We start from the raw sequence: 16,285 nt of genomic DNA on the forward strand, positions 1-16,285 counted from the left end.
AAAAAAAAAAAAAAAAAAAGTCCATCTTAGATTGTTCAACTGGAATCTCGCTTTCGTGGACCAATTTTTGGTTTAAATTGAATCTCAACCAAAATAAATACATGTTTTTATCTTAATTTCCAGTTTTGAAATAGGATATGTAAGCCTAATAAAGGAGTTCTATCATATTATGTTTTTCCTCAAATTTAGTTGTATATTAGATGCAGTATATTTTAAAAGAGTGTTAATTTGAAATAAAATTAATTTAGTTATAATTATGTTAATAAATTTAGTTATTATTTAGTTGTTGGATATTGGATGCAGTATATATATATTTTAAAGAGGATTATCAAGAAAATTTGTTATTTTAAAATATTTTTTTATAAATATGTTTAATTTTTTTTACTATAAGTATTAATTGTATATGCTTGGAGAAATCACACCAATTAATAAACAGATAACGACATACTCGATTTTGTTTTTCTTTTCTATTTCTTCATTTTCAACGTTAAAATAAAATTTGATTAGTTTTCCTTGTCTTTTTTTTGGCAATGACTTAAATTTCCCTTTTCCTTCAAAAAAATGTTTGTATGCCATGCAACTTGCAACTGCTACCGTGACTCAAAAGGTTTGAATATGTCGCAATTTTTTTAAAAAAAAACAAAAACAAAAAACTTGCCACTATATATAGGAGAGCCAGGAGACACTTTCAAAGCTCATTAGTAATTCACCACTTAACATATTCTCCAATCACACCAATTGAAGAAAAATGCAGGTACGATATATAGATTTTATACATATATTATATAATATATGTTTTCATAGTATATTATTTCATAACTCCTCTATGATCGTAAAGGAGTTATGTTTCCGGATACAGTTTTTGGCTTTTTCTAATTGTTTTCGATTACATTTAACATTTCTACAAAGCTTCTAATATATTGTACATATTTTTCCTTATTTTTAATTATATTGCTTACAGAAATTAGCAATATATCAAATGTCATAACGCTATCCTAATTAATTACCTCTTTATCATATTTGATATTTTCATGACAGGTAGCTGTGCTAAAATTGGATGTTCATTGTGATAGAATGAAACAAAAAGCTATGGCAACTGTCTGTCGTCTCTCCGGTACACAACCAACACTCATCAATTGCTAATTATTTTCTTTTTTGTTAAGCCTCCAATTATTTCTCTTAAACATTAATTGATTAAGTCATAAGTATAATTTCGATTTGTAAATTTGTAATGAAGGAGTTAATTCGGTGGACGTGAAAGACGATAAACTAACGGTGACCGGAGATATTGATACCTACATAATTGTGAAGAAATTGAAGAAAGTATGTTATACCGAGATTATCTCGGTTGGACCGGTTAAAGAACCAGAGAAGAAGCCTGATCCAAAGAAGCCTGAAACGCCAGAAGTGGTTTATTGGTATCCACCTCAAGTTCCACCCTATTACCAACATTTCAACGGATGTGTCTACGAAGATCCCAATACTTGCGTCATTTCTTGAAAATAATATTTTGGTCGTATCAGTTTTGTTCACAATAGTGTCATCAATCCATCATCACTCATCATTCATCAGCTTCGCCGTAGTCATTGGTTTTGATTTTTTCAACTGGTCCGTTCCAAACCATTATATACACTCTACATGATTGGACCAAGATTGCCACTCCCAGGCCCAATGTATTATAAAACTTTCTATTAACGAGTAAGTCCGGGTTACTTACTACATGTCTAATTCGAATGATTTTTTGTTTTACATGTCTAGTTCGAATGATTTTGTTTATAAAAATTACTAAAAATGTGATTGATATTTTAATGATTAGAAACAAATATATAATGATTAGAAACAAAAAAAAAATGATATAAATGGTTTACTGTATAAAACAATAATCTAAATTCTAGTATACTCCAAAAAAATTAGTTATACAATTAAAGAAAGGTTTAATTCGATTTCAGCTTTGGTTTCTATATCAAGGAAGGAACTTGCTTGAGAAGTTCTTATGACCGAAGGAGTCAATTGCTGGGGTCAATATAAATCAACGTTGTCCGGGTCGTCCACGCGGAATTCTGAATACTACTACACTTCCGTTTGCTTTCGTGTCACTGATATTATTTAATTTCAACCAAATCTTTTCTAAAAAAACTAGGACATAAAAAAACAAACAAATTAATAAACAATGACTACTTTAACCTTTTTTTATGGTCGTTGGCTTATTTAAAAAATACAAAAAAAACTTTAACGTTGTGGGTCATCATGTATTAAATTCAATACTATAATAATAGTCGCAAATTTCTAAGCAATTTCTATATAAACGGGCATTGGACTTGCTATTGTCATCAAGAATCTTCGATATCTTAAACCACTCTCTCTGTCTCTCTCTCAAATATAATTGAAAATTTCTGAAGATTATCTATAGTTTCTTTCTCGAGCCATGCCTCCGATGGTACGCCCTAATTTCCTTTTTATCTCTAATTTATTATAAACATGCGTTGATTAATCGTTATAGGTACTAACTATATATTAAACTATACATAGTTTTGTTAATTAGAATGAAAATATGCAATCAACGACCATACTGATCTCTGGTTTTGATATAACAGAAAGCTGTGTTGCAACTGAGTATTCACGAGGAAAGAATCAGGAAGAAGGCGTTTGTCACCGTTTCTAGATGTCCAGGTATTTTTTTATAAATTACATTTTTCAAATTTTATAATATGATCTTGTCGTGGAAATGAACAATTTATTCATAAACTTTATTTTTGTTAATATAGGTGTTGCTTCGATATCATTGGATGACAAAACCGGGAAAATGACGATTGTTGGTGAAGTTGATGTATCGGCTATTGTGATGAAGCTAAGGAAGCTATGTAACACTGAGATTGTTTCGGTTGAAGTTGTTAAACCACCAGAGAAAAAGGCTGAACCGGAGAAAAAGCCTGAAGCTAAACCGGCTGGTAAACCTGAAGTTGTTGCCTGGCCGATTCCGATGAACTACCACCAGTACCAATACAATCCTGCCTATGCAAATTCTTACTATCAGCCACAGGGGAATTCTAGATTTGTAGGAGACGAGCCAGGTTGTGTGATTATGTGATTTTTCTCTAGAGTTATCTCAAATAATGTTAAGTTATTCAACACTTAGTTTTGATGGAAGAGTATAATTTTTTTTGGGGGCTACTACTTGTAATATACATTTCTCGTACGACCTTTCTGTTAATGTATGATAAAATTAATCTACGCTTTGTTAATTTTTGTACTTTATTATCATCTAATAACAATCAGTCTTTTTCCTTGCGGTTTATTCAAGTGGACTTCTCTTTTTAGTCTTATGCTGAATATATTCTCTATAAATTGTCTCTAGCTAGCTAGCTTACTAATATAACATATATTGCGACGGACTGGTTGAATCGATGGATACAAATATAGACACACATAGTTAAGTCGCTCTCAACTTCGCTTTGAACATCAAGAATCTAGATCGTTCACGTAATACATTCCATTTTCTAAAATTTTAAAATAATTTTGAACTAAGAGAATGAGTTTTGAGATGGAGATAGTCAAGATTAGAAAAGTCTCCTTTGATAATAAAACAAAACAAAACTTAAAAAAAAACTGATATACTAGAAGATCCCCACATGTCGACATCAGGGGATCCACACATGGAACGAGGCTTCGAGGATAGTTCCATTATTGACTCTGAGATTATATATTATTCAAGTCTTCTTACTATTTTGCTACTATAAATCACAAAATAAAATAAAGAATAGAAAGTTATGGATAATGAATTATATTGATTTTGAAATCGAACAAAACTCGTGTGTTACTTTAATAAAATTCATGATTTTTTGTATGTGTACTTAATCAGTCGTTTTTAAATACAAAATAAAATGGGGTTATTCTGTTGATATTCTTATATTACAAACTAAAGATCTTGAACAAAAAAATTGAGGAGACTAAATTATTTTTAAGCTATAGATTATTGGGAGAGTGAGACTACAAGAATCTCTTTCGGAATCGGTAGAAGAACTAAACAGAGAGAAGATTCTAAAAGGGAGTTGAAGTTGTAGTTTACTCCTAAACATAAGTAGATAACCATGATCAAGAGAAAAATGTAGAACCAGAGCTTGGTAAACCAAAACTTCAAAAGTAACACCATGGAACAAACCAGATGATCACATTCTTACTAATATAGGTCCTATTTTGATCACATTCTATTGATAAAAAAGAAAAAGAATGTGGCGGTATTCTACTTAACTTTGGCTCTATTTGGAAATTATATTCACAATACTGCTGAGTTAAAAAAAACTTCAGTTAACTTACAATATTAAACGTTTGAATTTGGCAACCGTTTTTCTGTTTTTTAGTTACTGTAATAATATTCATGTTGCGACTGACTAATAGTTTTGTTTGTTTAATGGCTGGTTTGTATGAGTCAACATTGCTACCATACCTAGAGACAAGCGACAAGAACAATGAATCCTTCTCTTTTTCCCATCATATCTTCAACATCTTTAAAAGTTTTATAAAAGACCCGTTATGACTTAGCTAGTAACTCGGTTTTGATATCAGCTTTTGTTTCAATATAATGTGGTTCAACTTTTCCAACACTCTTAGAGAAATTGCCTAAAAAGTTGTAACGTGACCAAAGAGTCAATAAATGGCCCCTGCCGTACACGCGGGATTCTAAATACTACATTTCCGTATGATTTGGTTACACTGAAATTATATTTTAAACCAACTTACGAAAAATACTCAAAACAAACTAAAATGCTTGAGATTTACTACGTTACTCGTCTTTTTGGTCGTTGGCAATGCTATTGAGATGGAAATATATAAAATGCTTGGGCGTCATATACTAAAGGTGTATGTAATACGCTAATTTCTATTTAAATAGATATCACTGAACTCTTTAAGAAGCTTAATTCGATATCTTAATCTATCCCTCCTTTTCTTTTGATTATCAATCCATTTGACTTTTCATAAAAAAATTGGTACGTGGTAACATAACTTAATACTGTTTTCTCATACATAAATTACACTCTTCCATCAAAATTAGCTATATGTGTATCAAAGTTAACACCTAAACCGGATGAATTTTGATTATCTAGAGAGCTCACCATGTTCCTAACACGTACCGTTACAAATTTACAATCCTGCATATGCAAATTTTAAATGTTAAACTTATTTCTCAGAAGAGGTCATCTGAAAGAAAAGAGCTAGAAAAAAAAATTAATAACAGCAAGACAAAGTTGATCTTAAATTGTTAACTTTTATTTTGTTTCTTCGTAAGTGTTACCTTTACTTATAAATCATTAGACTTTATTTCCCTGCGGTTTCATTCTTGTAGACTTTTCTCACATGCTGATATATTCTGTTTTTTTTTTTTTTTTTTTGGACAAAGATGCTGATATGTTCTAAATAACTAATCACTATGTTGTGAGTTGAATCAATTTATTTAATTTGGATACTAAATCGATAAATTTATACATACACTTAGTTAAGTCGCTCTCAACTCCGTAGGGAGCGCCAAGATGTAAGATCGGTCACGCAATAGTACATTATACATTTGATTGTCCAAAAGAGAAACAATATTGAAAAATAAGCGACGAGTGAGATAATAATGAAAACTAGATGGAGAGAGTCAAAATTCAAAAGTCTTCTTAACAAAACAAAACAAAAACACTTTTGAAAATTGTCGACTTGTGGGGATCCACATGATCGGATGAGGCTTACGAGGATATTTCGGTTCTTGACTCTATGATGGTGGCAACTTCGTCAAGTCTTCTTCTTCTTCTTACCGTTTTACTAGGATGATGAGTCGCTAGAAATATTTGAAGAACTATCATTTTGGATTTATAAATTGAGTTTATTTTATTTTAATTAAGATTTCTAAATCCTAGCCTAAGTTATGTAGTTCCAACTTTTCACCTCTTATTTGGATTTCTGAACCTAAAGTATAATGCTATTCATTTTAATAATTTAAAATATACTAGCCGGAAATTAGCAGCAAGAGAACTTATCTATGCGCAACTTCTTGTAAATTGTAATGTAATTATGTGAACGGGTGGAAAAAAAAATGCTGTACTGAGCAAACACTACTCTTCTAAAAGCGCATATGGCCTCTTTCAATAATTAAAATATACTAGGTTAGACCCGCGCGATGTTATTCAATACATTTGAAATACATTTGATATTCAAAGTATGATTTTTAATTTTTTGAAATTATATTAATCATGAAAATTATGGTTTACACCATGGTTAGATATAGAAATGAACTGAAAAAAACCTACAATGGTTTGTAACTCCGTAGTATTCGTTATTACAATCATTTACTCGTATAATTGGCTTAACTCTACTATATGCTATGTTTTTTTCTCCTATTATTATTAGAGATATATTAGTGTAGTGTTATTTTCTGGTGTATTTTTTGTAGTTTACAAATTTAATCATCTAAGTTTATATAGTTTGTATTGTTGTTACGTTATTATTTGTTTGTCTTCTTCTGTAAATTACCTATTATTTTTTATAACAAGTCCACGTATGTCAAAGTAAATATACATATTTTTACTTTAGTTTGGTTTTGTGTTATTATTTAAATATTATACTTATGTTAAACTGTATACAACATTTATAAGGATTATGTTAATTGTCAAAGTTATTTTAAAAGTTATAGATGATTTAGTTTTCTTAAATTAAAATATTTGGTTTTCGATCTTAAACATTGTTTAATTTGTCACTGGTGTTATTATATGTAAATCTTGAGAGGCAAGGAACCTTTGTTATCACACGCCAAAATTCAAACACTGCAATCATCACTGTGAAAAGAAACCACATAGTAAATGCATAAGCAATAAGATAGACATATGAGAATTTTTGTTTGATAATACGTCACTAATTTACTCTAGTTTATGTATGCTTCAGAAAGAGAGTTTATCCTCCAATGAAGTTTGAGAGATTACTCTAGTTTGGTTCATATCCCTTATATGTATAAGTTTTCTCACAAAAACAAAAAAATACTGACATGTTGCGCTCACAAAGCTCGAGAAATGATTTCTTTATTTGTCCTCAGTTTTTAATAGTATTTATATTTACATACCATTGTATATTTTTTTTTCTAAAATGACACCCCCAAATTTAATTGTTTTACTTTTTATAACTTAATTGTATCACTTACTTACATTTCCATAAAATTTTAAGAACTTTTGATTCATATGGTGAGATAATATAAAATTCATATTATAATAATTTCAATAAGTTAAATCTTAATTATTATACAAAAATTTTATATATTCAAATAAAACTAAAATATATATACTACACAAATAAATTTTAGATTCCAGATAATAATTTTACCGATAAATATTATAGATTTTGTATATATAAATTACAGTAAAATTATTTATTAACTATTTTATTCTGTATATAGTGCGGATTGTTATTTAGAAATAAAATAAACTGCCAAAATGATGTTAGATTACAAATAATACGTAACCAAGATGTTTAAAGAACTTTGTGTCCCTTAATCGTCACCTTCCTCAGTTGTCATACCATACGAGGGTTAATTTGGCTTATTTTACTGTTTTTCTTGGACATTATTGTAATTGGGCTGAGCCCATAACAAAAATCAGAAAGAATTATGTGGAATGGAGAAAGATTATTATTGGACAAAAATATTGAGCTGTATTAATCCTTATAATTTGATTGGCTAACTGTTTTAATTGATGTGTCAACTCCTCCTTCAACTAAAAAGCTGAGGTATCAACACTGGAGAGAAAAACATTCAGTTTTTATTGTATTGATCAATTGAACAACATGATTACAAGCTTCTTTATGTTTTAGATCTTTCATGTACATTAACTCGTACATCTTCTTGGATTAGTAATTTAGTACTAACAGTTCAAATTCTCCTCCCATACACATAACAAATCTCAGGGAAGCAATAATTTTTGTTTATTAACGAACTGAAATGTATCTAGCTTGACATAAATATCAGCAATAACAACTAGATTAACACTTAATCTTAAAAGGAAGGTCAATTCTCACATCATCTCAGAAAAAAATATTTTTGTTTCTAATTTAGCACATCATTTCCAAAGTTCTAAAAATAGCATTACTCCTCAAAACTATAATCTAAATGTAATAATAGATAACCAAAACCTACAAAAAAAAATCTAAAAGTTAATTTAAAATTATATTTCGGTGGACAATATTGTAGTCAATAGTCAGGAAAATTGAAGGGAGGTGTATTCAACTTGACATTTTAAGTGATTTGTGTAAAAGTTACAAATCCTATGTTATTCAATCATGAATTTTAAAAAGTCTCCTAAAATCTACTGTTATTGAACTGATGATTTAAAAATCTACTTTAAAATCTACTGTTATTCAAAACAGTTTGTGAATTTAGATTTTAATAAGTTTTAGGAATTCTGGAAGATTTTAGAGGATTTGTTTAGTTAAAAATACAGAAATCTAGATCTCATGGTTTTAGGTGGGATTTGAAAGAATTTTCCTATAAATCATATCAACTTCCCTAAAATCTACAAAAATTTCAAATTTCCTAAATCCCATCAAATCCTCCAAAATCATTGTTTCAATACACCCCCGAAGATTACGAGATCGACTTGAGCATATGTTTTTCCATCTATACTATTAAATGGGGAGTACACTTACAGCTAAAAAAAAAAAACAAAACATAACATATATTCATGTTGCCAAACAAACCCAGTTACCTATATAATTAAAAAATAATAATAATAAACTTCCTAAAATAATGGTAACAGTTTTTAAAGAAATAAATCTCAAATAGATCAAGAAATAATATTAATTTCTAATATTTTTTCCAAAAAGTTTGCTAAATTAAATATTAACTATTTATAGTTTTCTAAAAACAGTTGATTGTGTGTTATATTCGATTCAAAATATTTCAATATTTTAGAAAACTATAAATGATTTATTCCTATATATTATGAAACTATATTAATTACACATAATAAATTCAAATATTTTAGGAAACTATATTAATGATCTAAGAGATTATAAATAATAAATTTACGCACTGGCTGTTGTATTCTTTAGAAAAACAAATCAATTAAATAAAGATAATAAGGAATTAAAAATAATAAATTCAATTATCCTTTTTCCTTACGGGCAAGTAGTCACCATAATAAGTAGTCCACGAAAAGGATAAAAAAAAACTAGCCAAAAAAAAGTCTAAAACTATTGGATTGAAATTTCAGACAAAATTGTTTATTTATATCCATAATATTTAATTTTAAATACAAATTAATGATTTTCTACTTAAATTTAATAAGATCATACAGTCACTATAATAAAAAAATAGTATACATCAAAATGAAAATTTTAAATATTAAAATAAAAATATAATTATTTATATTAACAATTCCTTAAATTTTATATTGTTATTAAAATTTTATAAAATAATAAGAGATTCTCGCAATTAATAAAACTTATCATTTAACAAGATTTTCATAACAACTGTATCTAATTAATTTCAAATAGTATTATATGAAAATAACTTAATTTAATTGAAACATATGATTTATTTAAAGAAATCGTGAAATAAGTTAGTAATTAGTTTACCAAATATCTAAAATTCAGGGATTATTTCTAAAATTAACCCTTATATATTGACTCTCATCATTTTAATAGGAATTGCAATATCTAGACAATTAATTCATTATCCAAATCTAATCATCTATATACAGATTCAAACATATTATATATGCATTAACTAAAAAATAAATAAGTTTTTAAAAGATTTTATATAGATTTTTGTTGTTTTAAACGTAAAAGTAAAAATGTTTAGCTGATTCTTTCCAGCCTATAAATAGAGTAATCGATTTAACATCCACATATTATATACACCACTCTAACACTATTTTTGTATCTCTTTGCTTCTGCAAAAAAAAAAAAAAATGTATGTGTCTCTGTATTTAGGTTTGCATATGCATATACCTTGCTAACATCTACTATATTCTTTTTTTAGTTCACCAGTACTATGTTTTATATCCTGTTTATCATTTATTATTTTTATGAATTATTAAATTTATAATTTTCTGTCGTGTACATAAGCATATACAAATCAAGATTTTTTTCAAAAGCATACATTTTTTTTACCTAGAGATTATATATAAGAGAGGATTGTGGTATGAACGGGTGTTCATCCAATTGACATAGCGTCTGTAAAACAAGAAAATTACATATGATATATAAATATACTACAAATTATATTTAAGTTTATTCTATACGGGAGTTTGAGAACTATATATTTTTGTCCCGTTTCGTCCTGTTTCGTTTCATCCCATTCCAATCGGGAATAACTTTTTTTGTCTAATATCAAAAATGTCATATATCAAGAATCTTCACTATTGGAAATGCATTCTCTATACAATTAGAATTCAGGTACAAGACGAAACATGAATTACATCTACTCCGAATTATTTGTATCAAATATGTTTTAATTATTTATATATATTTTTACATGCACTGTTACGTCTTCTTTTTTTTATAACAAAATTTATAATATAATTGCTATATCAAGTCATTATTTTTAGGTACTCGGTAGTTTGTGTACTAATCGGTTCTCAGATTTGTAACCCAAACCGTCCCGAATCCGATAGTAGTCGAACTAAACCGAATCCATATATCGAAAAATATACAATAGGTTCTATTTTTCTAAACCCATTTAACCAAACCTAATCGGGTAATACCCTAACCCGAACGGGTTACCCAAATGTCCAATCCTACTAAAAATAGGTTTGCAAAAATAATTCGTGTGTACATTATATATATTGCAAATCTGATTACAAATTTAGTTTTTGAAATTAACCCCGCACGTACGTGTGGGTCCGAACCTAGTATTATTATTAAAAAGGTTAACATTTCTGTAAAATTACCTTATTGTTAAATAGGTAAAAAAATTATCGAATAAGTAAAATATCTTGTTCATCAAATTGGGGCTAATAACTTCTTCGATATTTCAACCTACCACTCCTCTCTCTTCTCGAGCCATGGCCCCGAAGGTACACCTCTTTATCTCTTTTTATCTCTATTAAAATAATTATGCGTTGATTAATCATTATATATAGTACTATTTAACAATTGCTACATTACGTCAATAAATTGAAAATATGCAAGTAGCCATACGTACTAATCTCTTGTTTGATATTACAGAAAGCTGTGTTGCAATTGAGTATTAATCCCGAGGAGAAACTTAGGATTAAAGTGTTTGCGACCGTTTCCAAAGTTACAGGTATCTTTGTAAATGACTTTTTTCTAAATTTGCAGTATGATATAGTTGGAGAAATATATATTATCATTCATGTACGATGTATTATTATTATTATTTTTTATTATTATTATAGGTGTTACTTCGATAACAATAGATCATAAAACCGGGAAACTGACGATACTTGGAGATGTTGATGTACCGACTATCGTGATGAAGCTAAGAAAAATATGTAACACAGAGATCGTTTCGGTTGAAGGTGTTAAACCACCAGAGAAAAAGCCTGAACCGGAGAAAAAGCCTGAAGCTAAACCGGTTGAATTGATTTCGATGAATCCTCGTACATATACGATCCTCCTGCCTATGCATATGCAAATTCTTACCATCAATCAGATCCGTGTGTGGTTATGTGAGTTATGTATTTTAATATTGGTAATATATATGAACACATAATAGTTAATTTTGAAGGAAGAGTGTAATTTATGAATGATAAAAAGTAATGTTAAGTTGTTAACCCATCCCATTGCAGTTAGGGAACTTTACTAGAATGGCTTAGAAAAGCTAAAAAAAAGACTAGAATGTCATTTTATTTATCAAAATTTTAAATGACAACTAAACCCTTTGAAAGGTGTGTGAGGAAAAAAAAATAACAAGTATGCCATTAAAAAGCCATGCCACGTATGTGTTTCTGACACAACTGTTCGAAGTTTTTGGGAGGAAAAATTCCTGCTCAAATAATCGAAATGACGATAGACATATAATTTTCAATAGAGTTATATAAATTTTGGCAGACTTATTGGATAGAGTTTGATAATTAAGTAGATTAAATTGGTAGAGATAGAATAGTGATGGCAGAGATAAATTTACTTGACGGAGTTATGGTTAGCGGTAGATATATTGGGTAGATTTATTATAATGATGATAGAATTAATATTTTTTGATAGAGATATTAGTATAATGGTGACAGATATATTATGTTTTTGTCGGGTGGCAGATTTGTTTGACAGATTTATGTACTCTTTATGGTAGATATATAGACGGAGATAGATTTATATGACAGATATAGTTATACGCGATGGTAGATATGTCCATATTGATAGACATAACTGAAAGCGATAGAGTTATAAGTTAATGTAGTGGTAGACATATTTGTTACTGAAATAACAAAAGTTAAGTAGAGTTAAGCATATAGATGTGATAGAGTTATTTAATTTATGACAGATTTATACTATTGATGTTTTAGGTCAAAATAAAGCATTTTGGAATATGCTGTGTTTTTTTTATTGGTTTATATACTATTTTAATTGATAATAATACTTAAAGACAACGTAGTGCAGTTCTTAAAGTCTTTTAAATGTGTATCATGACTATGGTTCGAAGCTTAGCGGTTGCCAAACATTGATTTTTATAGCGAATTTTGACTTGGTCGTAGCGACTAACCTCTGCCTCCTCACCGCCGTCACTATCCTCCAAAACCAGTTCAAACCAGATGGTACACATCAAAGCAGATTATTAAAAAATAACATTTTAGATCTTTTTTAATGTCAATTACATATCAAAGCAGATTCATGGCTTTGGATCTTTGTTGACGTCAATTACTATCCCCACTTCCGGCAAGAAAGATTTAAACTCATGAATCCACAACTGTTTCCAACTTTTTTTTTGCCAATTAAATCCGAGATCGAAGCATTTTTAAGTCGGTAAAATGGTGAATCTTTTGTAGAGGTTTAACAACATTTTCTACGGAATCTTGGGCCAATATAATCTAACAAAACAACACAGATCCGGATCCAAGAACTTACCAGATCTTGCCTAGATCTGAAAGTTAGTTCGAGTGGAGGAGACAATAGTAGAAACAAAAGCCCTCTAAATTTCAGATCTTTAAATTTAAACAAAATAAATTTGCACAAAGATCCATCGGAGATGAAAACAAGACAAAGCCAACCACCGATGTCGGAAAAATAGCTGGCCATCAATGTTAATGGAACGAAGATCCACCGTAGACAAAGCAAGAAAAAACTGATTTTTTACTTTTTATTTGTTATTTATTTATTTTTCAATTGTAATGGCATGATAGTAAATAACGAAAAAACAAAATGCTCTATAATCTTTTTCCAACTTATATGTGTTATTTGAGTAAAAGTTTGGTTGGATGTGTTATTTGAGTAAATGCACAACTTTTATGTGTTGTTTGAGTAATTTTCTCTTGCAGTTATGCCTATGCATTTTTTTATGTTAAACTTCTCTGAAGAGGTTATGTGAAAGAAAACTAAAATCATCTAGTAGTAATTATTGTTTCCCTGCGGTTTCATTCACGTACGTACGTAGACTATAATATCTCTCTATATATGCTGAATTAGGAACGTGACTCTCCTCATCTAGTCTGCTGGATCATTCGCAAGCTTGTTATTATTAATAGATTTGTGGTAAATGGTTATAGTAGTAAGACTCACACGGTTCTTCAAAACCATTGCATGAAATGTTTTGTGTTCCTTGTTTTTCATACTCAGTGAGTCAGTGTTACCAAAACAATTCTTGTGAAATTAATTTGCTTGTCATATTAAAAACGCATATATCAAATCTATATTAAATAGTCTTAATTTTTTTTTAACAAAACATGACTAGGAAAAAATTGAAAAATCTTCAAAAAAATTGGGAGAAAACCAACATTGTTTTAAATGGTAGTTTTTTTTATGAAAATATACAAGTTTGACACAAATTTGACAATTAATTGCTAGATTAGCACTCCAACATATACAATAACTAGAATGACAAAATTTTTAGGTAAAAAGATTGAAAATCCAGAAAATTTTCTTTTTTCTTTTAGGTTTTTTTTTTTTAAAAACGAAAATACAATATAGCATTTAATATTTTAATTTAAAAATATGATAAATGAGAAATATAAAATGATAAATAATAGACTAAGAACCCAGAAATTTTGTTTTTTATAAACGAAAATACAATATAGCATTTAATATTTTGATTTAAAAATATGATTAATGAAAAAAATAAAATGATTAAAAAATATGATGTTTATTGTTTTAATATAATTTTTAAAAATAAAGTATGATTTAAAATATAATGTATAAAAATAATATTCAAAAAATTGTTTATAAAAATATTATGTATAAAGATATGATTTAAAAATATGAAGTTTAAGATATATAGTTTAAATAAGTTTTATTTAAAATATAATGTATGAAATTATAACTAAAAAACAATGTATATAAAAAGTATTAAAATAAAATATATGAAAATATATATAATATAAAAATATGATGTTAATTTTTTTTAATTTGATTTAAGAAAATTAAAATGTATAAAATATGCTTTAAATGTATGATTTTAAAAATATGATTCATAATATGATTTATAAAAAATATAATTAATAAAAATATGACGGAAAAAATATAACTTCAAAAAATCTGTTGTCACTATATTTACATTGTACATCTAATAAATCTGTTATCAAACACAAGATTTTTGGAAGCAAATAAAAAACTGGCATAACTTAAAAAACCCTGCCATAACATATGGTATTCACATAGGTCATTTTAGCAATTTTTAAAAAATATTATAAATCTGTTATCAAATGACAGATTTTTAGTTAAATAAAAAAATCTGTCGTAACTTAAAACAAATCTGTTATCACTAGAGGTCAACCTAGTAATTATTTTTCTGTAGAAAAATTTGTCATGTTACGACAGACTTTTAATCAAGAAAATAAATCTGAAATAACTGTAGAAAATCTGTCATATATTGTGAAAATCTGTGATGTCTTTATAAATAACTCTGTCGTGAAAAATAAATCTGTTATCAATTATAAATATGTTATAATTGTAGTTAAAAAAAATATGTCGTCTAAAATAATTCTGTCATGAAAAATCTGTTATACAAAAATAAATCGGTTGTGTAAAAACAAATCTGTCATACACAAATAAATCTGTCACAACTAGTCCAGCAGACTTTTGAAAATATTTGGATTTTCTAAAAAAAAATTCTGGGAGGGTAAATTTGACTTTATTTTTTTTCCTAATAAAACAAAAAAATGTATTTTAGGCAAAAAAATAACTCATCTAACTCTCACATTTTATGAGTTAGTTTAGTAATTAAGCTCTTAATTTGGGTCAATCTAGTTTTTCTCCCTATTTTTTTAATATGACGTAACTTCATCAATAATAATTTTACTTAGTCTAAAGTTCTTATTTTATTGAACTGCATTTTATAAAGTTCTAATAGTTTTTCATGTCCATTTACATCTTCTTGGACCAGGGCATACAGTTCAAATGCTCTTCCCAAATAGGCAACATTCGATCTCAGGGAAGCAAATAAGTCACCAGACCAAACACCACTTCGTGACACGATTCTAGTTCAAACCAGACGTACATATTAAAACAGATGACTAAAGATTAATTTATGTACCCCGCAAGTCCCAAGAGACAAAAATAAAAAATATAAAACATCAACATTAATATCATTAAGACATTACCATCACTAGTCTTCTTTCCACATCTCTACCCAATTCTCCTTTGCCTCTTTGAGTCCGAAAACAGAGTTAGTCTTGGTCGGGTCCAGGTTTGTGGACAAGCTTCCGTACGCAATCCCAAGAGCAGACGAACCAAAGGTCACGAGTGTGGTCAAGAATGGAACCCACAAAGGCACGTCCCAGACGTGTCTATCTTTCACAACCTCGAGTATTTTCAAGATTGCCACTCCCAGGCCCAAAGGTGTTCCCACAGACACTACAATCCTTCCCATCATCCTCTCGAACACTTCTTGAGGTATCGGCGGGTCGTCGTCTTCCGGGTCCGGGTCTGGCCGGCCGGGGTTTTCAGAGCTTTTAGTAGATTGAAACCCCTTGGGTCCAGCGTGGAGCTTGGATTCCCATCTTGGTCTGTTGTTAGATATTAGGGTTTTTGGATTCTGAGGTTTAGTGTTTACAGTTGTTCTTGAGAGAGATGATAATGGTAGTAAATTGTGTGAGCACAAAAGAGCTCTCATTTTTTTTTTTTTTCTTCTACAGATTTTCTTTATTTATCTTAT

The 16,285-nt window shown here is 28.7% G+C and overlaps 3 protein-coding genes and 1 pseudogene across 3 annotated transcripts; 3 read left to right on the forward strand and 1 right to left on the reverse strand.

Moving 5' to 3' along the window:
• Positions 702 to 1,749, forward strand: LOC104727856. Its single transcript, XM_010446924.1, has 3 exons — positions 702 to 754; positions 1,039 to 1,114; positions 1,238 to 1,749. The coding sequence occupies exons 1-3, from the start codon at positions 749 to 751 to the stop codon at positions 1,498 to 1,500; spliced, it is 345 nt and encodes a 114-aa protein (XP_010445226.1). The 5' UTR covers positions 702 to 748; the 3' UTR covers positions 1,501 to 1,749.
• On the forward strand, positions 2,313 to 3,287 carry LOC104727868. Its single transcript, XM_010446932.2, has 3 exons — positions 2,313 to 2,437; positions 2,595 to 2,670; positions 2,766 to 3,287. The coding sequence occupies exons 1-3, from the start codon at positions 2,426 to 2,428 to the stop codon at positions 3,086 to 3,088; spliced, it is 411 nt and encodes a 136-aa protein (XP_010445234.1). The 5' UTR covers positions 2,313 to 2,425; the 3' UTR covers positions 3,089 to 3,287.
• LOC109126898 lies at positions 11,025 to 11,655 on the forward strand (annotated as a pseudogene).
• LOC104727875 (uncharacterized protein PAM68-like) lies at positions 15,543 to 16,280 on the reverse strand. Its single transcript, XM_010446938.2, has one exon. The coding sequence runs from the start codon at positions 16,241 to 16,243 to the stop codon at positions 15,737 to 15,739; it is 507 nt and encodes a 168-aa protein (XP_010445240.1). The 5' UTR covers positions 16,244 to 16,280; the 3' UTR covers positions 15,543 to 15,736.

This window comes from Camelina sativa, chromosome 2 (genome assembly GCF_000633955.1).
Source record: "Camelina sativa cultivar DH55 chromosome 2, Cs, whole genome shotgun sequence".
Taxonomy (NCBI): domain Eukaryota; kingdom Viridiplantae; phylum Streptophyta; class Magnoliopsida; order Brassicales; family Brassicaceae; genus Camelina; species Camelina sativa.